The 24,434-nt window shown below is 48.7% G+C and overlaps 2 protein-coding genes across 9 annotated transcripts in view; one reads left to right on the top strand and one right to left on the bottom strand.

Moving 5' to 3' along the window:
- The window catches only part of FRMD4A (FERM domain containing 4A), a 424,512-nt gene that overhangs the window by 164,234 nt on the left and 235,844 nt on the right, over positions 1 to 24,434 (bottom strand). Inside the window, exon 1 of one of the 8 annotated variants that reach the window (XM_064142613.1) lies at positions 6,539 to 6,632. The exons of the other annotated variants lie outside the window; for them this stretch is intronic. The gene's annotated coding sequence lies outside the window, so the exon portion shown is untranslated. Of the gene's footprint in view, positions 1 to 6,538; positions 6,633 to 24,434 lie in introns of those variants that run through there. 8 annotated transcript variants of the gene reach the window in all.
- LOC135174934 (atherin-like) lies at positions 6,106 to 13,225 on the top strand. The gene is made up of 2 exons (XM_064142624.1): positions 6,106 to 7,631; positions 11,478 to 13,225. Exon 1 carries the CDS (start codon positions 6,414 to 6,416, stop codon positions 6,990 to 6,992), a length of 579 nt encoding a protein of 192 aa, XP_063998694.1. The 5' UTR covers positions 6,106 to 6,413; the 3' UTR covers positions 6,993 to 7,631; positions 11,478 to 13,225.

The following is a 24,434-nucleotide window of genomic DNA, read 5'->3' as shown; positions in this document are numbered from 1 at the left end:
CATTACACAAAATAGAAAACACACTTCCAGATGGGGAAAAAAAGGTGTAAAATGTTAATCTCTGCACAGAAATTTTGGGTGTTTTGCACTGTTTTTTCATTTGTTTGGGCCTGGTGGTTTTTTTTGGTTGGTTGTTTGGGGTTTTTTTTGGGAGGAGGCGGAACAGGTTGCTTTGTTATTTTTGTGTGGGTTTTTTTTCCCTCATGTGTTGAATAACACTCTAAGAACTGATATGCTTCCAGTGGAAAAATAAGTCACCAGGTTGTTTGCAGCCACTGCTACTCAGTGGGATTGACACATTTGATGTTGAGAGCCAGCACCGTGGCTGGTGCCCAGCCTGAGCAGCTGCCAGTGGTTCTGCCTGAGCTGCACCAGCTGATGGGGTTGGTGCTGGGTGGATATCATCCTCATCATCCCTCGGCAGGATTCCACAGGAAGGACAGGGCGAGATGCAGAGCACATTCAAATGACAATCAGCTGACTCACTCTCAGACATGCAGGTGTTTTTTAGAAACAGGCCCTTCAAAAGTCTGATTTGATCATTTCTGCTCCTGCTTTGTTCAGGAGCGCAGTCTGTGTTGAGCAAGGCAGACCTGGAGCCACAGGACTGAGATATGCCCCATGGGTTCTGCCTGTACACGTGGATGGTTGGAGGAGCATGAAGCAGTTGTCCTGACAACTCCTGATGCTGTGTGTCTGGTGGGGACTAGAGAGCAAAGACTAGCCTCACTCTGTGCTGGAGCAGGGAAAGTTGTCTCCAGGACTCACAGCCTGTACTTTTATATCCCTTTCATCTCCTGAGTAATGCCAGGATTTTGCACCACCTGTGTTGAGAATGCTTTGCCTCTGACTATTGCTGCAGCAAGACTGGGTCCTCTCTGCATCAGAACATCTGACACCATAATAAATAAGGTCACCCTGTAACCTCTGCCCAAGAAGAACCTGGAATAAACTCCTCTACTGGAGCCTGTCTTTGTACCAGCTTTTTAAAAGCTAGGAAAGATGTTCTTTTCTGGAGGAAAACTCACCAACTCTTTAATATCATGCAGAATCAATGCAGAAGAGTTAAGGATGGAAAGCAAAGAGGGATCAGCCTGATGCAACATCTGCAAACTCAGCAGCTGGATCTAATACCTCTGAGTCTTAAGCTCCCAGGATTTGATATCCATTTTGGAGCAGCCTTCTACCACCCTTGCAATTGGCTGTGCCTGCAAGAGAGGACTGAACAAGACAGTACACAGCTCAGCATCTTTAGATTTGAAGATTCCCCCCAAAATTGCCACTGGTATTCACAAAACATTTCAGAAAGCATCTTCCATGGTGCAACACAAAGGCAAAGCAGACTCGGTGCTTCCCTCCAGCTCTCTCTGGTCTTGGTGAGACACAAGTTTCCTTCTTCCACCATTCCTACAGCCCCCTGCAGCACAAGCCCAGGTGACACCTGTGATGGCTGCGTCACCACCTCCAAAAGTGCTGAAAAGCATCTCAGGAAGCCCAGACCACTTCAGACAGTGCTTGCTTTGAAAGCTACCTATCAAATGTATTTTCCAGCCTGCTTCCACGCTGAGGGCTTTGTGCACACAAAGGAAGCACTGTATCTGATTACACGTTCCCTAAATCATCCATGTCCTCTGGAGTGGCCCATTTCACTGGAAATGAGAGTGTCTGGTGGTACACAAGCACACACGTGGCAGCCACGTGTTGGGATGATGGGCACCCTCACAAAACCCTAGCTGGGGATAGCCAAGAGAGACACCATCCATGCAAAGAAAGGACAACACTTTTTAAAGGTGGGAAGAGCTTCATCCCTGCTCCTCTTTCCAGGCCAAGCCCTATGTTTTAGTTTCAGATTCTGTGCTGTCTTTCCAAGCTGCTCACTTGATGTGTCAGCTTTCCACCCCTGGCTTGTCCTTCACAAAGCCTGTGTGAAAGCAGCAGGGTCAGCCTGTGACTGCCCTGCTATCTGCAAAGCACTTCCCAGCATGAAATATTTCAGCTTGGATGGAGAGGATGCCAACAGCGCTTGCAGCGTGTGTGGTACAGCTGCAGCCACGTTCAATCCCACGCGGTCAGGAAACCCAAACAAGGGTGGATTTATTTTGGTTGAGAGATCTGGGAACTTTAAAGATGAAAAAAAAGAAGGAAAAAAATAAATCTAAACAGGGAGCCTGAGCTTTTGCGGGCTGGCAAATCCAACAGCCATTGTCAAAACGTTACACATTACATGTGGAAGTGTTGGCACAAAGCAGTTTTGTAGCCAAAAGGGGAGTATCAACCTACTTTCAGCTTTCTAGGAGATTTCTGCTGGACCCTTTTAAAGGGAATAGAAGTAAAAAAAAAAAAAAAGGCTCAACTTGTGTCTCTTTCTGTGCCCTCAAGGACTTCTCACAAAGATTACTACATTAGGTCACACCACATCCCACCAGCACAGACAGAAGTCAGAAAAAAGATTTTACTACCCATTAGTGATCTTTTCTTGATGGTGGCACACAGTAACTGTTTAACAAGATGTGAAAATGTCACACAGCAGCTCAGGACAGGAGCAGAAGGACAATGCATCTGCTATGAAAGGAGATAGCAAAGATTGTAAGCAAGAACATTGCTAACTGCACCAAAAACTGGATGGTTCCTGACCCTCTGCACTTCTTTGCACTTTGAGACTGGACAAGGGATGAAGTCCCAGCCCATGGAGATGCACCCACTGTATCTAGTTCCATGCAAGGGTATACTCTGAAGTGTAACACAGCCATAAAGAAGGAATGCACTGGGAAGGGGAGGTACATCAGGCTCTTCTACTTATTTTGGCAGGCAGCCTACCAGAGCCCAACACAGGCAAGGAATAAACCTTTGGGCTGCCACTGACCCGTGAGTAGGTGGAGAGCAAGGGTGACATGGAGCAAAGAGAGGTAGAATCAACCCAAGGTGTTTGTGATTTGTCAGCATGAAGGAGCTGATCAAATATGTGGCTGGGGTATCTTTTCAGTGTCAGATCAGAGACAAAAGCAGTCCAAGTAATTTTTGGTCCTCGATGGGATTTATGTCCCAAGCAGAACACAGTGCCCCCAGTTCATTGGGCAGCCTTGGAAAATCGTGGTTTGCTAGGAAACCACACATATTGAGATTTATAGGAGGGCTGAGGATTAAGTTGTTAAAGAGTCAGGGAGAAGGAGAAACATCAGGGGATGCTGTCAGCTGCAGTGGTCCCTAAAGCCATGCTGACCAATCCACTGCTTGCTTAGGGTAATGTATGACCTGGGAGAGGCCAGGACAAATAGGAATTTGGAGCGGAGGAGGCTTGCAAATGATCCTTCTGCAGCTTAACCTTGTCAGACTTTGCTGCCTGCTGGGTTGCCATGCTCTACTTGCACTGAGGCTGGAGGGCGATCTACACCTCCAGCTGCTGGAAGCAGGAAACCAGCATTGTAAAGTAACCTTGGGATCCATCTGCGCACCCACGCACACCTCATCCTGCAATGAAGCATGAGAATCTGAGGAAGCCACCATCGCTTGCTTAAAGATCATCCTGCAGCACTGCCACTTACTGCCTCCTCAAGAGATGGGGCATTTGTAGCCCTAATGGCTTCCAGCTAGATGGAGATTTGGGGTGCAGCTCATATACGCAGTCCAGTTCATATATGTGTCCAGTTCTGGGCCCCCCAGTTTAGGAGGGACATTGAGATGCTTGAGCGTGTCCAGAGAAGGGTGACGAGGCTGGGGAGAGGCCTTGAGCACAGCCCTACGAGGAGAGGCTGAGGGAGCTGGGATTGGTTAGCCTGGAGAAGAGGAGGCTCGGGGGGGACCTTATTGCTGTCTACAACTACCTGAGGGGTCGTTGTGGCCAGGGGGAGGTTGCTCTCTTCTCTCAGGTGGCCAGCACCAGAACGAGAGGACACAGCCTCAAGCTACACCAGGGGAAATTTAGGCTTGAGGTGAGGAGAAAGTTCTTCACTGAGAGAGTCATTGGACACTGGAATGGGCTGCCCGGGGAGGTGGTGGAGTCGCCGTCCCTGGAGCTGTTCAAGGCAGGATTGGACGTGGCACTTGGTGCCATGGTCTAGCCTTGAGCTCTGTGGTAAAGGGTTGGACTTGATGATCTACGAGGTCTCTTCCAACCTTAGCGATACTGTGATACTGTAATACTGGGTGGCCCAAATCTGGAGTGTTTTGAGTGAAAGACACTCAAGGTCCCTGAGAGCCAAGTGTGTGCATGGCTCTGCATCTGACAGCAACCTTTGCTTGTCCTAACTGATTCAGCCTGCTCCTGTTTAGTTCACAGAAGTGGGTCACACAGTGATTTAGTGCATCTTCAGAGGACACCACTAAGCCCTGACCCCAAATTTTGTTGGTGTTCTATCAACACACTCCTTTTATACCTTCCCTGTGTATCTCATCCATCACAACGCATGATGACCCTTTCTTCTCCTTCACACTTCTATCAGGTTAGGATTTGAGACTTCAGTCAGTCCCTCGAATTCTCTCTAAACTATCTTTTGCTCCATCATCCATATCATGCAGTTTTACTTTGCTGTCTCTCGAGCTGCATTCAAACCTGCTCTTATCCACACAGAAAGCAACAGCAGCAACAAAGGGGATGTGTATGACCACAGTATCTGGTGTTACGTAGAACTAGACACTCCACGACTTGAGAATTCTTTCCCGGTCTTTTGTCCGTACTAACAACACCCAACACACTAACCAAAGACCTTAATTTGGCTGAACAAATGCCAAGTGACGCTGCACTGGCGCATGGCCCCGAGTGACCCAATGCTGTGACCGTGGGTCTCTCCATTTTTAATGGAATAACCAGATCAGGCACACGGCAATACATTCTGCATGTTATGGCCCACCGGTGTCCTTCTGCCCACTGTGAAAACTGATCTGGATTTGACCACTCACAGTGTGAAGGGTGACCAGTGTCAATGGCAGTTTAGCTCTCAGAGAGATGACCTTAGCAGCAGTGCACAGCAGTGCACAGCAGTGCACAGCAGTGCTGAGCTGCAGATCCTTAAGAACAGCCCCTCTCATGAACAAGAAGCAACATACCCGTAGCTGCCCACAGCTTGTGCCAGAGCCTCCCTTGCTCAGCGGCACAGCTGGGCTGCAGAAACCACCTCGGGAGCAGCTCTCGCCCCTGCAGCACGTGGCATGTCCCTGCTTGACACCGGTACTTAAAGCCACCTTGAAAATACTCATATTTAGGAGAGGACAAGCTATCAGTAACTTGTGCTAGAAAGGTCAAGACAAGGAGCTTTCAGACACCAAGCTGAGCTGGTGCAGCTTTGCCCAGCCAGGGTTAGCAACGTGGGTTCAACTGAGTGTGGAGGCAGAAGCCCTCCTGCTGGGCCCCCTGCCGTGGCCGCAAGGAGCAAGGGGGATCAGCCTGATAGTTTTAGCTCCGCTGAGATCTCTCTGCTGCCTGCAGCAGGCAGCTCCGTGCGGAGAAAATGGCACAGACACCAACGCCGGTTACAGACCTCTCCGTGCTTGGATGGGGCATGCTCGTCAGACCCCGGGAGCCAATCTAGAGGGAGTCAAGTCCGAGAAACCCTGATGACCAGCTGGCACTGGGCAGAGCCAGGATTGAGCCTGCCTCTTTCAATACCAGAGGCACTAGGAGAGCCAGTTCAGCCACGAAGCAGGGTGTGCAGGCACAGGCACCACACCCCCTTCCCGGTGAAAAGGGTGAGCGACGGTGGGGGTTTTGTTCAGGACAGTGTTTTAAAGACCCCAAACCAAATCATGCTGAGAGCTGAGCTTTCCCTGCAGCCTGGCTTGCCTGGGAGAGGAGATTTGCTAGCTGGATCCCGCATCTGTGTGTGTTGTGTTGCTAACGCGCTGCCAGGGCTATTATTAGAAACAATTGTCTCTCCTGGAAATTGTAGAGAGAGCCTTGAAACAACTTTTCTCCTGCCCTCCCCAGCAGCCAGCGGGCTAACAATGCGTCCTTACACGAAGCATGTCTGCAAGGCATGCGGACAGATACACCCATACGGGCACAGTTAGGAAACGGAGCTATTCGTTTGTCTGTTCTAGCCCTGCAGCTCTAGCAACTTTTACAGCCCTGATTTAGGAAAAGGTACATGGGGAAAGAACAAGGAAAGGGCTTTACCCTTTGCGAAGCCCCTAGCTCTGTATTAAACTTGCTGCAGCCATTTGGAAAGGGAAGGAGCAGTCCATCTTAGCAGTCACTGGAGACAGGCATCCAGGTTGCTGGGGGGTGTGGGGTGGTAAGAAATCACACAGCACCGGCTTCTCACCCCCACACCATCTCCTTCCCTCTAGGGCAGAAAAACCCAGCCACCGGGCTCGCCTGCGTTACTGGCCCACCGAATTCAGGGCATCGGGGCTGGGTTCTTCTGGGGAGGGGAAAACACGGAGGAAGCAGATGCTGCCCACATTTCTCTCTGAGATAAATGGAGGGAGGGGGGCGTGGAGCAGCCCCGCACACTGCGGCTGGGCTTTCCCCGCGGGCTGGAAGGGAAGCCCCGGCCCGCCTCGCCTCGCCTCGCCTCCCCTCCGCAGACAAAGACCCCGTTACCTTCTCCCGCTCCCTCGGCGGCTCCGGCGGCCCCTCAGCTCCAAGCCCGGGACAAGAGCATCCCCGCTGCACCAGCGTCGGCAGGCCGCGGCTCTACCGCACCGCATCCATTGCCCGCGTCTCGGCGCGGGGCCAGCGCGGCCCTTCCCTCCGCTCCTGCGCGGCCTTAGGGCGGTCCCATGCTCCGGCCCGGGATGCTCTAACCCTCCTTTCCCCCCTTCTTCCTCCCTTTCCCCGCCCTGCCGGCCCGCAGCACCCGGCTCCTGCGCGGCCGCTGCCGCGCTGCGAGGCTGGAGCTGGGGAGGACGAGGAGGAGGAGGGGAAGGGAGGAGGAGAAGGAGGGGGAGAAAGAAGGGAGGAGGGCAGCGAGCGGCAGTTGGCGCTGGGTCATGTGAAACAGATGAACCCGGCTCGGGCCTGCCAACATCTGGGCTCGCCCTTGGGAGCAGGATGAGGAGATAGAGGGAAAGGAAGGACAGAGGGAGAAAGCGTGTGAGGGTTGGGGGGATCCACACCCCCGACACCGGCGTGCACACCTTGAAATGACAGGGGCGAGAGCAGCGGGGACGATTGCTGCGAGCACTGACGAAGCCGTGGCAGGGAGGAAGAGGAGAGCAGCGAGGGACCTGGGCACTCATGGGACTGGGCAGAGAGCACAGCTCCTGGCAGGCTGCAGCTTCAGTGCGGGAGGGGCACCCCCAATTCACATCCCTCCCCTCCACCTTCCCCCAGCTGGGAGGTGGGTGTAAGAGCCTACCCGTTAACAGAGGCTGCTGCTCAGGACTAAAGCGCCGTTACAGGTGGTACTAGCTAGCTGGAGCCCCGGTGTAAGGAATTGCCATTAATTAGAACAGCTGAGAGGGACAACGTGTGTGAGACTCCGAAAAGTGCTAGTTTAAACAGGCACAGTGTGAAGCACCCACACTGCAACGCCTGCAGTTAGAGCCCTGGCTTGCTGCTGCTTTGCCTCCTATCAGCATTTTTTGGGACTGGGTTTATTCCCACCAGGTAAAGCCCTAAGGTTGCAGTGTGCCATGGTCTTCTGGCACAGGCTGGCCAAGAAGAGGTCTGCTTTGGAAGGGGAGGTGTGCAGGTGAGCCTTGTCTTTAATTTTCTCTTGACATTTATGCCACTGTGAGCATGCTCTTGGCCAGGATGGAGCTAGAGCTTATAGAGGAAATTTCCTCTTTGCCCTGTAGGAAGATAAGAAAGCCACCGTCTCAGCATGGTGGTGGTGAATGAGTTGGATGCCTCATTTTAGCCACAGATATTTCTGGGTTTGATTTGCTCTCAAAATGATATCTAAGACCATGCCAACATGGAGATGCCATGAGCCTCAATGTCTTGTCCTCTACAGTGGGTCTAGGGGGAGTGGACAGTGGGCTGAAAAGTACTTTTGGGTGCAATAAGCAAAAATATCAGTTTTCTCTCCTGTCTTTATGGGCACAAACATAATAAAAATGAGGCTGTCTATGCAGCTATGGACAGGCTTATCCATCCAATTTGCTCCATACAAGGGGCTGGTTTTAATTAAGGGGATAAATATAGAAACTGTTCTGGCCTCTGGCTGCTGAGGGTTGAGAGCAAGACTGAGGCATCCCAATTCTGCTTTGGAGGCAATCCCAAGGTCAGCTCACAGTGGCAAGAGGCAGCAAAGGTCTCCGTCTCTGCTCCAAGTAAAGCAGGGAGACCATGACTGCATTGTAAGAGTAAGGATTGGGGCTTTCTGGGTGCATCTAATCCATATGTAGATCTGGGTATTTAATATCCCTGAGGGGCAAGCACTCAAAACACAAACTTCCAAATCTCCTAGAGTTCCAAATCCATCATTTCAGAGAGAGGTAGAATTTTAAGTTGCCTCCTATCTTCCAGTTTGCCCTTTTCCTTCAACAGTGGTCACAACAGATCTCAAGCAGGTTCTGCCATTTTCAGTGGCAGTAGCAAAGAACTTGACAGCCTGGTCCTCAACCCTGCTTAGAATTAGCAATGAAAAATCACTTTCCCAGGCTGACTTTCAATAAAGCAGGTGAAGCTGCTTCAAAGGTGCACTTACCACGCAAGTGCCTGCTTGTGCTTGTTGCTCTACCAGAATATGTCAAGGCAACAGATTTTACCCTTGGGGTAGGATGATCCTTCAGCTAGCAAAACCTCACGGCAATTTCCCCACCCATTACTGTATGGCAGACGTTGCCTTCAAAGTAAACTCACCTCTCCTGGCAGAATCTGCCTCCAAACCCAAAGCAGAGCTAGGGTGTGGTGCAGCATTATTCAGCTGGTGATAAAAGAGCTCACCTGGTGAGTTTAAAAAGCCTCTAATTGGAAAGTAATTTGTTTCACCCATAGCAGCAAAACTTGGAAAGCAAAGATGACTCAGCTGTGGAGAGTTTCACTAGACTTAGCTTGAGAAAGAAGGCTCCCTGCAACAGTCCAGTCTCTTTCTTTGGCACAGAGCCTGGACAAACAGGCATGGGCTCTGGACTAGTCTGGAAGCAGAAAGAAAACATCATTTCTCATTTCTCATGTTGCAGTGGGGTTTTCTAGTGGAGGTGTCCAAAGAGCATCCCATCACTGTGTGATCCTACTAATGCACTCCAACTTCTTTGCGGCATCAGCTGGCATATGTCACAGATCAACTCACAGACCAACTGACTGACAGGCATCATGTCATGGAGACAGTCTGGGGTACAAATAGATGAGAAGCCCTTTGCTTTCCCAGATAAAACAGCTCAGCTCCTCTGCAGCCTTGAGACCCACCATGCAGGAAGGGGCTAGATCACCATATTTGTGAAACTGCAAGGTACCTCCTTCTCAGATCCCTTTCCTACCCATCCAGGACCATATGCACAATAGTATTCGCTGTGTGGGAAGTCAGGTTAATAAACTGTTAGGCATCAGCCTGTGGGATAGGTGTACACTGCTGGGCCTTGTGTGTCCATACCTGGGACAGCTTCAGGTGGTTGCTTAGATGCTGGCAGCTAAGAGGTCACCAAGGCTGGGGCCACTACCCCAAGGAGGACACAGAAGCCTGATAAAGCATCATAATGCATGAAGGGTTTGCTGCTGGCTCAACAAAACAGCTGCCAATGCCCCTACCAGCTTGATTAAAACCTGCAGAAAGATGGCTGCAGTGCAGTGACAATGTCTTGTGCCACCTGGAGTTTGCTCTCCCCTTCTTCCTCTCCCAGATATGCAGACTGAAATTCATTTTTCCTCACCAGCATCCGTTCAGAAAAAAAACAAACCATCACATTCACCTTATGCACATTCCTCTCTATGTTGCCTAGTCATGATGTAGCAGCAATAGCAAGCATCCTTTTCTTCAAATAGCTTCTGTGCTTTCACAAGGTCTTGTCAATAACCAAAGAATATGTCCAGCTAACAAACATTTAGTCTGCAGGCAGCAGAGCTCCTGTCATTGCAATGATTAGAAGCAGGCAATAGCTGTGTTTCTTCCAAGCTGGTTCATATCATGGCAAGTTCCACAAAGAGAGCAGTAACCCAAATATTTAACTCCAGCATACACAGAGGAAAACCTCCAGCAACCAGATGCCTCTGCACCAAAATTACCAATGGACTGATTCCTTTTTATTGCTCTTGATAACAAAGGAAGGAAGAAACACCATGGCCTTGTGCTGGAGAACTACTGTTGACAATTCATTTCCACTCTCGTTGGCGAAGATTAAAGTATCAAAATACTTCACAGGGAATGTGGTGATAGAACTGTGGGTGCTATCAAAATGTGTGAGCTGTTACATGAACGTTTCTAGTACTGTCAGAAAAGCTTAATGAATATTGTCTATCCCAGAACTGAATTAATTAGCACTAAGGAGCTGGAGGAGATGGCATGTCATGAAGTAATATTCACACTTACACAATGATTTGCATCCATAAGTGGTGCAGTGCTTTACAGAAGTCAGTGTCACCATCCCCATATGGTATATCTGAAACTCATGGAAGGTGAGGAAAATGCTTTCAAAGAATATTTAGGATTTGCTGAAGGTATCTAACTGCCTACCTCCCTGTGGGAGGAGTTTAAGAGCCTAACTCCCATTTTATTGCACAATTCAACTCATAATATTTAAGTCGTGGTAAAAGATTAAAAAGTCCTCAAACTTAGAAAGCAACATGGACCTAAGTAACTTGGGAGCTGAAATCTGTTTTCAGGGATGATATAATATGGCACATGAATATCACAGTAAATCTATGCAGCTGTCTTATTCTAGCCATGACAAGAGTCATCCAACCCTAGAACATGAAGCACCAGGTTAGCCTATGGGCTAATCCATGCAAGTCTTCTGAAATTCATGGTATAGCATGGTCTTGTCTGCTTATGAGCTCTGATGGAGGTTGACAGGTGTTGTTACCTCTGTTCATCCGAGACTATCTGTATCTTCCATGCACCAAATGTGTCTCAACTAAAATGATTGGGAGACTGGAACACCTCTCCCGTGAGGACAGGCTGAGTGAGCTGGAGTTGTTCAGCCTGGAGAAGATAAAACTCTGGGGAGAACTAATAGCAGTCTTCTGGTACCTGAAAGGGGCTTACAAGCCCTGCAGAGGGACTGTTTACAAAGGTCTGGAGTGATAGAGTCAATGGTTTGAAATTAGAGAACAGTAGATTTAGATTGAACGTTAGGAGGAAGTTCTTTACCATAAGAGTAGTGGAACAGTGGAATAGGTTGCCCTTCCTTGGAAATACTCAAGGTCAAGCTCAACAAGGCTCTAGGCAACCTGAACTAATGGATGATATCCCTGCTCACTGCAGGGGGGTTGGACCTTTGGAGGTCTCTTCTAAACCAAACCATTCTATGATTCTATGACCCAAATAGTCACTCAAGCCATCAGGCTGCTCCATGGACCAGGATCAGCAAGAGAGATAGAGAATTGCACATACCACTACCAAACCTGTCCTCATCGCCTCATTTTCCATCTATAACAGGTTGGGATAAATTGTGTCCTTGAGATAATGCATGCTGAGAACTTTGGAAACCAGGTGGAAACCACAGGGATCTCATTCAGAAAAGTGAAATGCAATTAGTCAGGACCAGGACCTGACTCACATACCTGGATCTGGACCTGCAATCAATTTAAGAGATAGGGCACATTCAGCACCAACTGTCATGGCACAGCGCACTTCAAACTGGGAAGATCTCCAAGTTTGCTGAGTGAACCACAAGATGTTCCTAGTTAAAGCCTTCCACAGAAACCCTTCACTTCTGAGATGAACAGTGGGTGTTACTTCTCATGCCATAATTCCATTAATTTTCAGGACAATCTCCTAAGTAATCAGGGCATGAAATGAGAGGGGAAGGGAGAAGCAGGACTTTAGATTTGTACAACTCCCACCCCACCCCAGGGTATCTGATTGATTTTCACACAGATTCTGCTTAAAGGATCTCAGAGATCTGAAGAAGTAAGCAAACCTCAATATTTCCAAAGAGCTGGTGCAATAAATCCTCCCTTCATTAAGTGCAGAAAGTGCATGCTGGCAGGATTGCTTTGCAGGCACATGAAGCTTGATATTCATGAGGCAGCTGAAATGGATAGTGGGGCCAAGCCAACTCCAGCTGATCGTGCTATGACCTGCCTGCTGCCTCCAGCTCCATGCTGGGGCTGGTGTGGAGAGGGACAGGAGTCACATGTAAGTCACTTGTGTCCCAGTTAGCTCTGGGTAATCCCAGCATCCAAGAGATGAAACAAAATGAACTACTGAAGTGTGCATAAGACAAGCCTGGTGTAGCACCAGGCCTCCCCAGGTGACCCATGCCTTGGTGGAGTGATGCCAAGGAAAGGGGCTGTTCTTGCAGTCTTTTCTACTTTGCACCCAACTGGGGGCTGGGAGCAGGGAAAAAAGAGAAGATCTTCCTGACAGAATGTGCTGAGAGCCATCCTTGTCCTTGAAGGAGGAACAGGAGAGGAGAGGGGTTCCTCTGTCCATTGGAAGTCAGGTCCTCACTAAGCTATTCTACCCATTCATGGGATGGAGTGGACCCTGCTGCCCTTTTCTTCAAAGCAGAGCAAAGCTCTCTCTCAGGAATATTTTAATCTGGCATAGCCTAAAAGCAGAACAATGCTGGAAGGAGAGGATGTGGCAGGGACTCCCTCTATCTGTAAGATGGACTGGGTCATGGTGGAAGATGGGAAGGATTTTCCCCAGGGGGGAAGCACAGGTTGGTAGAAGAGACAGGTGCTTGGAGGCATGGAAGAAAATCAGAAAAGACTCATGCTGCTGGCAAAAGGCACTGTTAGGCTGGAGGAGACCTGATGAGATTCTTGCAGATCACCAACATGACCATGGTGGGGACAGGAATAGAATGCAACTGATAAGAGGCAATCTAATTCCTTCAAAGGCAAGTGAACAAACTTTATCTATGCAAGGGAACTGCAGAGGAAACAGCAAATGAGTAAACAGCAAGAACCTGGGAATAAGATTGAAGAAAGGCAAGATTATTCTCCCCACACTACCCTCAGATGTAACAGTTGACTGGTGTTAGTGAAAGCCACAGAAAAGCCTTCTTGGATGACAAAAGCCAGAACATATAATTGTAAAGGACATCAGATGAGTCAGCTGAGAGATCTGAGCCCAGAAATGTGCCTCCTGTTAAGCAAAACCTACGTGTACCTCTTTGCAAGGAGCTGCATAATGAAGTACTGTCTTTGTACAAAGAATAAACCAAACTAATTATAGTTTGTTTGGCTTTTTTGTACCCTGAAGTAGCCTTTATGCATTGAATGATGTCAGATTTGAAGACTACTTTTTGTAGTTTTATGCTGCCTTCTACTGAGTATTGCAAACCTTACACAAGTTGGCAAAGCTTTTCATTTCAAAGGGTGTCATATTTTTGCTGAAAATCCAGAGTAGTTTTCAAATTGCCATCACAGTGATTATTAACAGCTTTTACTAAACAAATTCATTTAAAAACCAAAAGCCAAATCAAAAGTGAATGCTTCGAGTGCATCACTACAACTGTGGTGAGATACTAAAGGACACAGGCAAATGATAGTTTTAGTAACTGAAGTGCTGTAAGCTTGCTTGCCAAATTCTGTCATATACTTTCTTATTTCTTAAAATGTTTTTTTTCTCTACTCAATTGCTGGCCCCTAAAAAAAAAATCAGGGCAACCTCCTGGCCTTAGTAAGGAGTAGCTGTTCTAGCTAAAGCGCTTGTAGGTGTTAGTAGCAGGTAGCCTAATTTCAGATGGAGGCATGGTGTTTAGGGTAACCTTTTCTTCTCACTGAAAGTTTTCACTGTCTCTGTGAGGCAAGATCATTACCTAGGTTGAACAGATGGGAAAATGGAGTCATGGAGAGATCAATTTACCTGGGTAAGATCCCACATCAAATTGGAGAGAGAGAGAGAGCGAGAGAGAGAGCGAGTGAGCTGGGAATAAATCACAAACATTGTGATACCAAAGCCTTTGTGCTAACTTCAGTGCCCTCTTCTTTTCCCAGCTAATGAATCAGTGATTAACAAAGGCTGCTCCATTTCTGACAGTTTAATCATCAATTTCTACTTTACACTTTGGTTCACGTTGGGCTTTTTTAATCTTTACGAGGCGATCTTTGCAAAGAAAGGAACCAAACAGAAAATAAATCACAGAGAAAGGGAGCCCTCACATCACAAAAGTACAGTGAATAGATCCTATTTGCCAGAAAATACTTCTCTGACCAGCAGTGTTTGCATTTAGGCCCAGTCAATCGCTTTAATAACAAACACCCGAATTACAGTTAACGTGAAAACATTTTAAATGGGCTCAGCATCTTCTAAATAAACATAGCACTAGTCCTAATGGTGTTCTGCTAGAGCCAAAGGCTCAGTGTTGTATGATTTATTGTTTCACTTGAGTCTAATTGCTGCGTATCTGATGTCTCTGGGAGCAAGGGCTTCTCTCACTCGTCTGAATACAATTTCCTTTTCATTACTGAAGCACCCCAGGAATAAACCCCAGCTCTCCTGATACTCTGTCCAGGGCAGTCACCACAAGACTATTAACCCACAGCTAAGGAGATTGAAGTGCTTGATTAATTCACTTCATAAAGGTTGCTCATTTCCGCTCTCTATGTGGTTGTGGCCTGGTTTCTGAGCACCCTGTGGTCTTCACGATTTGCTCCAGGCAATGTCTCTGCCGGGTCTAGTTGTGTTTGCATGGAGCCACCCAGAGCTGCTAGACCCAGAGCTGCCCTGAGAAGGGCAGGAGAGCCTAGAAGTAGCCCACTATGGGACTTCAAAGCCTTTGCTGGCTACTGTTTGGAATGGGACAGTCTTGGGTATTGATGTGTGCTTTGAAGACTCTTTCTGTCTCTCACTCCAAGGGCTGTAATGGGCCTTGCAGATGTAAGTGGCATTGATACTTCCTCCACAAAAAAGAGACAAGAAGCTCAAATTCACACCTGTGTCAAACCACATAGATCTCCTGCATAAAAAGGGCAAAGGTGTCACCTATGATGCAGGCCAGACAGAGAGGGATCTGGGGGTGCTGATTGATACCTGCCTGAACATGAGCCAGCAGTGTGCCCAGGTGGCCAAGAGAGCCAGTGGCATCCTGGCCTGCATCAGGAATGGTGTGGTCAGCAGGAGCAGGGAGGTCATTCTGCCCCTGTACTCTGCACTGGTTAGACCACACCTTGAGTATTGTGTTCAGTTCTGGGCCCCCCAGTTTAGGAAGGACATTGAGATGCTTGAGCATGTCCAGAGAAGGGCAACGAGGCTGGTGAGAGGCCTTGAGCACAGCCCTATGAGGAGAGGCTGAGGGAGCTGGGATTGGTTAGCCTGGAGAAGAGGAGGCTCAGGGGTGACCTTATTGCTGTCTACAACTACCTGAGGGGTGGTTGTGGCCAGGAGGAGGTTGCTCTCTTCTCTCAGGTGGCCAGCACCAGAACGAGAGGACACAGCCTCAGGCTGCACCAGGGGAGATTTAGGCTGGAGGTGAGGAGAAAGTTCTTCACTGAGAGAGTCATTGGACACTGGAATGGGCTGCCCGGGGAGGTGGTGGAGTCGCCGTCCCTGGAGCTGTTCAAGGCAAGGTTGGACGTGGCACTTGGTGCCATGGTCTAGCCTTGAGCTCTGTGGTAAAGGGTTGGACTTGATCTGTGAGGTCTCTTCCAACCCTGATGATACTGTGATACTGTGAGTTGTGGCTTAAAACATGCTCCACGTGCTCAGCCTTTCACACCTTGCTCCATTTGTGCAGAGCACGATGGAGGTGCCTGCCTACCAGCAAAAACTATTGTGGGCAATTTCTGCAGCTTCCTGGGTTTTTTGCAGTCATTGGGCTGGGAAAATCTAGGTTTCTGTTTCTAAGATGGGGAGGGGTAAGTTTGTTATGGTTGGGCTTATTCTCTCCCACCTATTTCTCAGTGACATTTTGCCTCACAGTATCCCTCTGTGCTCAGCTATAACCTGAAGGCAATCATAAACCACTTCCCTGTCTCCTAGGAGGGCTGTGCTTAAGCCCTTAGAAGTAAACACAGATTTCAGACATAAAGCAAAACTCTTGCTAAAGTGATACTTTTATACAATATCCCCTTGAGCTTTACAGAAGGGGGAGAAAATGTATTCTCACGTGTCCAGAGAAGGGTGACAAAGCTGGTGAAGGGCCTGGAACACAACCCTATGAGGAGAGGCTGAGGGAGCTGGGGGTGTTTAGCCTGGAGAAGAGGAGGCTCAAGCTGTAATGAGAGAAACTAATGATAAAATGGTTCCCTGTGCCTGCATCAGGAACAGTGTGGCCAGTAGGATGATGGAGGTTGTTCTTCCCCTGTACTCAGCACTGGTCAGGCTACACCTTGAGTACTGTGTCCAGTTCTGGGCCACTCAATTCCAGAGAGATGTTGAGGTGCTGGAAACTGTCCAGAGAAGGGCAACAAGGGTTGTTTATCCTGGAGAAGAGGAGGCTCAGGGGTGACCTCATTGCTGTCTACAACTACCTGAAGGGAGGTTGTAGCCAGGTGAGGGTGGCCTCTTCTGCCAGGCAACCAGCAACAGAACAAGGGGACACAGGCTCAAGTTGTGCTGGGGGAAGTACAGGCTGGATGTTAGGAGGAAGTTCTTCCAGAGAGAGTGATTTCCCATTGGAATGGGCTGCCCAGGGAGGTGGTGGAGGCACCATCCCTGGAGGCGTTGAAGAAAAGACTGGATGAGGCACTTAGTGCCATGGTCTAGTTGATTGGATAGGGCTGGGTGCTAGGTTGGACTGGATGATCTTGGAGGTCTCCTCCAGCCTGGTTGGTTCTGTGAGTTCTGTGAGATACCACAGAAATATTACTTCCTCAAATTTCCTGGGAGCTGCCAGCCTGGAGAGGGCAAGGCTGTGTCTCTCTGGAGCCCATAACTTGGATACCCACAGCTTGGATGCCCACATCTGATGGGCACATGGGTGTAGCAGGGTTGCACATTCCCAGAGTTTGGACCACCTCAGAGGGGCAGTGGTGCTATTTCCCCACTGCAGCTCAACCTCCTTGTTTAGAGCAATGCCAACGTTCCTGTCTCTCAGCTTGCAGGCAGACACTTCTCCCCTGCCTCATTCCAGAGACACTGCCTTTCTGCAGTGCCAGTGACCTTATGATCTGAGAGAACAAGGTTGCCAAATCTCACAACAGATGATGTTTTTCTCAAAACCTGCTCTTCTGGGCTGATTCCAGAGGATGGAGGAGAAGAGAGCACAACTCTGTGCATTCTATTAGTTGCATTATTTTAAGGCAGTCCTAATACTTTTGAGCCTTAGCCACACATGGAGTGTGCTTTGCTGGTTAGAGTCAAGTGAGCAGTCTGATAAATTAGTACAGACTTTTTACTGTCTGGTGATGGACACTTGCATCTGGAAACCCCTGACTTGGTCCATTTTAAAATGACATATATTTTCACTAGTTTTTATTTTATGAGGGACCACTGTGCTTTGAGGGTTCAAACTGAAAAGCTCAGCTGCCAGCTTCATGCAAAGTGAGGGCAGAAATCAATTGGAAATAAAGGAGAGGAAAATGGACAAACCCAATAGTTAAAGGGTCACAAGTGGCAATTCCTTTGCAGGAGGAAAAAAAAATAATTTATGTTCTTTCTTCATAATTAGCTTGGAAACACAGACTGAAAAGCTGACCTGGGTGGTCTTCTTTCAAAGGAGTTAAAGGAAAGATGCTTCCTTTGTGCAGATAGGCCAAAGTTTTTCATGTCCCAATCAGGAAAAAAGAGTCCAATGTGGCAAAAAGTGCTGGGGAACAGAGGTGGGCAGAAAACAGGAAAACTGTTGCCTATAAAAGTGATCCTAGAAATCAGCAATGCTGATATCAGACAAGAGGGCAAGTGGTTAACAAGGGCCAGTAGTGGGTTTTGTGCTGCTGATGTCACAACACACTGTCTGTGTGCGCTAACAACTTGGCTGGGGCAATGCTTCTGCTGGAGCAGAGCCACGCAGCCTCACTTGCCAACCCAAGTGAACTGAACTGATAAAACTTATCCATTAACAGAATCCTACTGCTGTTATCATTCTGAAATGCAATTGAGAACGGCAAAGCTCTTGCCAGCTCCCAGTGCTCTGTGTGTACACAGGTCTTCCCATATTTCATAACCAATATTTGTGTCCTTTTCCATTTTTGTGGTTATTATTGTTATTACTGGAATTATTGCTGTGCAGGATGGCTTTGTGTGTGAAATGTTGAAGTAAGAGTTTCACTCCTAGATGGCAGTGTGAATTATTACACAGGCTACCCTATAATCTTTGGTCACATTGTACAGCACTGTAATTGATTCCCAAGTCACTAAAGCTAACTAACAGGATTGTAAATCTTATGCTTGAGCAGTGTTTCCTATCAAAAAAAATCAACATCTACAATAGTTACTACATTGCAATTACTGGGAAAATGCTGATTTGCTCTAGACTTGGAGCAGGGAATAATTGTAGACTCTCTTGAGACCTTGAGTGTGATAATCAGTGGTGAATGGTGGGTATTTCCACTGGTGATCTCTTAGGTTATCTCTCTGCTCACTTGTTCCCAGAGCCCTTCAAGTGTCAGCCAATGGAGCTGGGCTTGGTACTTCTACCTGCATGTGGCCAAAGTAAATATACTCTCTATGAAGAGCACACAGACTGAGATCTTCAGCTTGTGCAGACCTTCAAATAAGTCTGATAGAATAGAACAGAATAGAATAGACCAGGTTGGAAGAGACGTCCAAGATCATCCAGTCCAACCTATCCCCCAGCCCTATCCAACCAACTAGACCATGGCACTAAGTGCCTCATCCAGTCTTCTCTTGAACACCTCCAGGGACGGTGACTCCACCACCTCCCTGGGCAGCCCATTCCAATGCCAATCACTCTCTCTGGGAAGAACTTCCTCCTAACATCCAGCCTATACTTCCCCCAGCACAACTTTAGACTGTGTCCCCTTGATCTATTGCTGGTTACCTAGGGGAAGAGGCCACCCCCCACCTGGCTACAACCTCCCTTCAGGTAGTTGTAGACAGCAATGAGGTCACCCCTGAGCCTCCTCTTCTCCAGGCTAAACAACCCCAGCTCCCTCAGCCTCTTCTCATAGGGTTTCTGTTCCAGGCCTCTCACCAGCTTTGTCGCCCTTCTCTGGACATGTTCCAGCACCTCAACATCTCTCTGGAATTGAGGGCCCCAGAACTGGACACAGTACTCAAGGTGTGGCCTGACCAGTGCTGAGTACAGGGGAAGAATAACCTCCCTTGTCCTACTGGCCACACTGTTCCTGATCCAGGCCAGGATGCCATTGGCTCTCTTGGCCACCAGGGCACACTGCTGGCTCATCTTCAGCCTGTTATCTATCAGTCCCCCCCAGGTCCCTTTCCTCCTGTCTGCTCTCCAGCCACTCTGTCCCCAGCCTGTAGTGCTGCTTGGGGTTGTCGTGGCCAAAGTGCAGAACCCTGCACTTGGCCTTGTTAAATCTCATCCCATTGGCCTCTGCCCACCCATCCAGCCCGTCTAGACCCCTCTGCAGGGCTCTCCTACCTTCCAACAGATCAACACCTGCTCCTAGCTTGGTGTCATCTGCCAATATACCCTGAAGAAACCTGCTTCTTTCTATTTCCACTTTCCTGGTCAACTGAGAAGCCTTATGACCTCTGAATTCAGGCCTCTTGGCTGAAGCCTACCTGGACATATGAAAGCTTTTCAAGTCATGCCACTAGATTTTTAACTTTCAAATATGATACACTGAATACACGTGAGTGTTTTTGATTCTTTAGAGCAACTGAGTCAATGTGCTGCTGCCATCACATTGCTCTTCTGCCCCGTGGGAGAAGGTCTGGAGATCTGTCTGGCTTCTGGCCTCATGGCTTTCCATGACACTGCATCCATGGGAATGAGCAGAAGGCTATATGGCTCCCCTCCAGGAAGAAGGATGACAAATCTCAATGTTTCAGATAGTTATTTTAGCTGAAGTTCAGATAGCACCCAGAACTAGAGTGGAGATCCCTTAACGGGCCATTCTGCTCCTCTTAGCGAAGGAAAGCACAACCCTTGAGAGCAGCTGATTTCAACAGCAGCTTTCCATATTATCTGGAAGGAAATCTGGAAGTCATCCCCCATCATTCATGGCTTTCACTAGAAGTTCTTTTTCCTGCTGATTTCCCCTTGCAGAGAAACAAGCAAGCCCAAGGAAATAAACAAGGCAATCCACAGGAAATACCCCATTTCCCCCTCATCCTTTTATACACTATGAACAAAACCCTTAAGCTGCAGAACGGCTGAAGACAGCTTGCTGCTTGTGACAAACAGAATACAGAAACTGCCACCTGCTTTGATGCAAAATCAGCCCTTTTTAGGTTTCTCTTTTCTTTTCTTTCCCCCCCTCAAACTCAAGAAGACAGCTGATTTCTGATTCTCAAAAAGTGACCAAGGATGAAATCACATAAATGATGGTGGAGAATTGTAAATGTCATCTTTATACACTCCCTGGCAGAAGCAGTGAATAATCACAGTATCAGTATCACAGTATCACCAAGGTTGGAAGAGATCTCATAGATCATCAAGTCCAACCCTTTACCACAGAGCTCAAGGCTAGACCATGGCACCAAGTGCCACATCCAATCCTGCCTTGAACAGCCCCAGGGACGGCGACTCCACCACCTCCCCAGGCAGCCCATTCCAGTGTCCAATGACTCTCTCAGTGAAGAACTTTCTCCTCACCTCCAGCCTAAATTTCCCCTGGTGTAGCTTGAGGCTATTATGATAATAATCATAGATTCACAGAACCACAGAATGGTTTGGCTGGAAGGGATCTTAAAGATTGTCTAGTTCTAACTGCCCCTGCCATGCACATGGACACCTTCCACCAGACCAGTTTGGTCTAAGTCTCATCCATCCTGGCCTTGAATACTTGCAGGGAGGGGACATCCATAACTTCTCTGCGTAACCTGTGCCAGTGTCTCACCACCCTAACAGTAAAGAATTTCTTCCTACCATCCAATCTAAATCTGTCCTCTTTCAGTCTGAAACTGTTACCCCTTGTCCTGTCACAACTCTTTCTGATAAAGGAGTCCATCCCTATCTTTCCTGTAGGCCCCCTTTAAGTACTGGAAGGACATTATAAGGTTTCTGTGGAGTCTTTCCTCCAGGCTAAACAACCCCAACTCTCTCACACTGTCCTCATAGGCAAGGTGCTCCAACCTCCCAATCATATTCTTGGCCCTCATCTGGACCTGATCAAGCAGGTCCACGTCTTTATTATTTTGAGGTCCTCAGAGGTGGATGAAGTACTCCAGGAGAGGTCTCATGAGAGTAGAGTGAGAGAATCACTGAGTTTCACATGGGCCCACCTCTGAAGCCTGTAGAAGTCCCTTTGGGTGGCATTCCTTGCCTACAATGTGTCAACCACAAACCTCAATGTCACAGGTAAACTTGATCCCATTGTCTGTGCTGCTGATAAAAATGTGTTAAACAGCACTGGTCCCAGTACTGACCACTGATAATGTCAATAGTAGTAGCAGCAGCAGTTGTAGTACTAATAGCAATAGCTTAAGAAACCAGAAAAATGATCCTTGTGGTCCCTTCCAACCCTGACTGATTCTATGATTCTATGATATATATAGGTTGGACTGGATGATCTTGGAGGTCTCTTCCAACCTGGTCGATTCTATGATTCTATGAAAAACTACTCCTTTGACCCTTCAGTTGAATGAGTTCACCATTTAAAGACTACTGTTGATGGTCTTGAAGGTCTTTTCCAACTGAGTGATTCTATGATTCTGTGATTCTATCTCATCATATGAGGTCTCTTCCAACCTTGGTGATACCAAGCAACCAGCAACAGAACAAGGAAACACAGTCTCAAGTTGTGCTGGGAGAGGTCTAGGCTGGATATTAGGAAGAAGTTCTTCACAGAGAGAGTGATTGGCATTGGAATGGGCTGCCCAGGGAGGTGGTGGAGGCACCGTCCCTGGGGGTCTTCAAGAAAAGACTGGATGAGGCACTTAGTGCCATGGTCTAGTTGATTGGTTAGGGCTGGGGGATAGGTTGGACTGGATGAACTTGGAGGTCTCTTCCAACGTGGTTGATTCTATGATTCTATGATTACAGCATGGGCAGAGCTCCCTGTGCACACCTCTTTGTCTGGGGGTGGACACTAGGTGAAGCCAAGCTCCCTGTGACAACTGCCTGTAGGCTGCAGACATAAGGATTCCTTCCTTCCATGCTCCTCCCAAACAGTCATAATTGAGGGTGAACCCTATAAAATTATCCTAATGAGCAGAAGCAGGAAAACAGCCTGGAGGAAAGGAAAAGGGAAAGGGAGAAAACAGCGAAAGCAAGCCATATGCGAGGGATACTTTTCCAAAGGAGTCTGCCTGGCAGTGGCTGTGTTTATATGGCAGTTGAGCACCCTTTGACTTGGGTGGCTATTTGTACATCACCGTGCTGACGAGCTAAGGAGGTCATTCTGCCCCTGTACTCTGCACTGGTTAGACCATACCTTGAGGACTGTGTTCAGTTCTGGGCCCCCCAGTTTAGGAGGGACATTGAGATGCTTGAGCGTGTCCAGAGAAGGGTGACGAGGCTGGGGAGAGGCCTTGAGCACAGCCCTACGAGGAGAGGCTGAGGGAGCTGGGATTGTTTAGCCTGGAGAAGAGGAGGCTCAGGGGTGACCTTATTGCTGTCTGCAACTACGTGAGGGGTGGTTGTGGCCAGGGGGAGGTTGCTCTCTTCTCTCAGGTGGCCAGCACCAGAACGAGAGGACACAGCCTCAGGCTGTGCCAGGGGAAATTTAGGCTCGAGGTGAGGAGAAAATTCTTCACTGAGAGAGTCATTGGACACTGGAATGGGCTGCCCGGGGAGGTGGTGGAGTCGCCGTCCCTGGGGCACTTCAAGGCAAGGTTGGACGTGGCACTTGGTGCCATGGTCTAGCCTTGAGCTCTGTGGTAAAGGGTTGGACTTGGTGATCTGTGAGGTCTCTTCCAACCCTGATGATACTGTGATACTGTGAACTAGGTGCCTGGATACTACCAGACGGTTTCTTTCTACTGAACAACCCAAACCCTCTGAAAATACGTCTTGAAACCCAAACCCAAACATCTGGGGTGCTTCGGGAATAGCTGTTAGGGAAGAAAAATGGAGCACTGCCTGCAGCCTTGTCCCCTCGGGAGCCTGCTGGCGTTTTGCAATGCACCTTTGCCTGGCCCTCCTGTGCCCACGGACTGCTGCTTGAGCCCGGGTTTGCTCAGCTCCTGCTGGGTTCGGTGTGAGAGGAGCAGGAAGCGGCCCCTGCCCTGCCCCTCCCCTGCGAACAAAAGACAAAAGGAGGTGGCATTTACCCGCGGTTATCCTGCGATTGTCTGCGCCAGCAGCGGGCACCACAGACAGCCCTCTGATGGTGCTGTTCTGCCAACACCAACCAGAAACCCCTCCCCCCCCCCCAACAATTCACAGCAGGATCAGTGCCCAGCTGGTGCAGGAGCACAAACGATGGTCCAGGTGCTTACGGTGGGACCGAATTGTTAAATAGCTGCGGCATGCTCATTTATTTATGACTTTTTCAGCCTGCAGTAACTACAGGCAATAATTGGATTGCACTCGGCAAAGCTGGATTGATTTGCTACTTAATAATAAAAGCAGGCCCTCTGTTGATAACGGCATCCCTAGAAACGAGGAGGTGGGGTGAAAAATGCATTCAAGGCAAGATGCTGAACTCGGACAGCTCATGTGGCTCTCCGTGCAGAGCAGAGTCTGTGCCAAATGCAAATGCTGTAGTGCTGGCTGTTAAAACCTGCCCTTTGTGGCCTCCTGTGCCTTCGGAGCAATAGTTACCAACTTCGGCAGGTCTGTTATTTGGTGTTGTCACAAAGGACAGCGAATGCAGTGTATTTTCACAGTATCACACAGTATCACAGTATCATCAGGGTTGGAAGAGACCTCACAGATCATCAAGTCCAACCCTTTACCACAGAGCTCAAGGCTAGACCATGGCACCAAGTGCCACGTCCAATCCTGCCTTAAAGTGCCCCAGGGACGGCGACTCCACCACCTCCCCGGGCAGCCCATTCCAGTGTCCAATGACTCTCTCAGTGAAGAACTTTCTCCTCACCTCAAGCCTAAATCTCCCCTGGTGCAGCCTGAGGCTGTGTGCTCTTGTTCTGGTGCTGGCCACCTGAGAGAAGAGAGCAACCTCCTCCTGGCCATAACCACCCCTCAGGTAGTTGTAGACAGCAATAAGGTCACCCCTGAGCCTCCTCTTCTCCAGGCTAACCAATCCCAGCTCCCTCAGCCTCTCCTCATAGGGCTGTGCTCAAGGCCTCTCTCCAGCCTCGTCGCCCTTCTCTGGACACGTTCAAGCATCTCAATGTCCCTCCTAAACTGGGGGGCCCAGAACTGAACACAGTACTCAAGGTGTGGTCTAACCAGTGCAGAGTACAGGGGCAGAATGACCTCCCTGCTCCTGCTGACCACAC

Source organism: Pogoniulus pusillus, chromosome 4, assembly GCF_015220805.1.
Source record: "Pogoniulus pusillus isolate bPogPus1 chromosome 4, bPogPus1.pri, whole genome shotgun sequence".
In the NCBI taxonomy this organism is placed as follows: domain Eukaryota; kingdom Metazoa; phylum Chordata; class Aves; order Piciformes; family Lybiidae; genus Pogoniulus; species Pogoniulus pusillus.
This window is presented reverse-complemented; position numbering and strand designations above follow the sequence as displayed.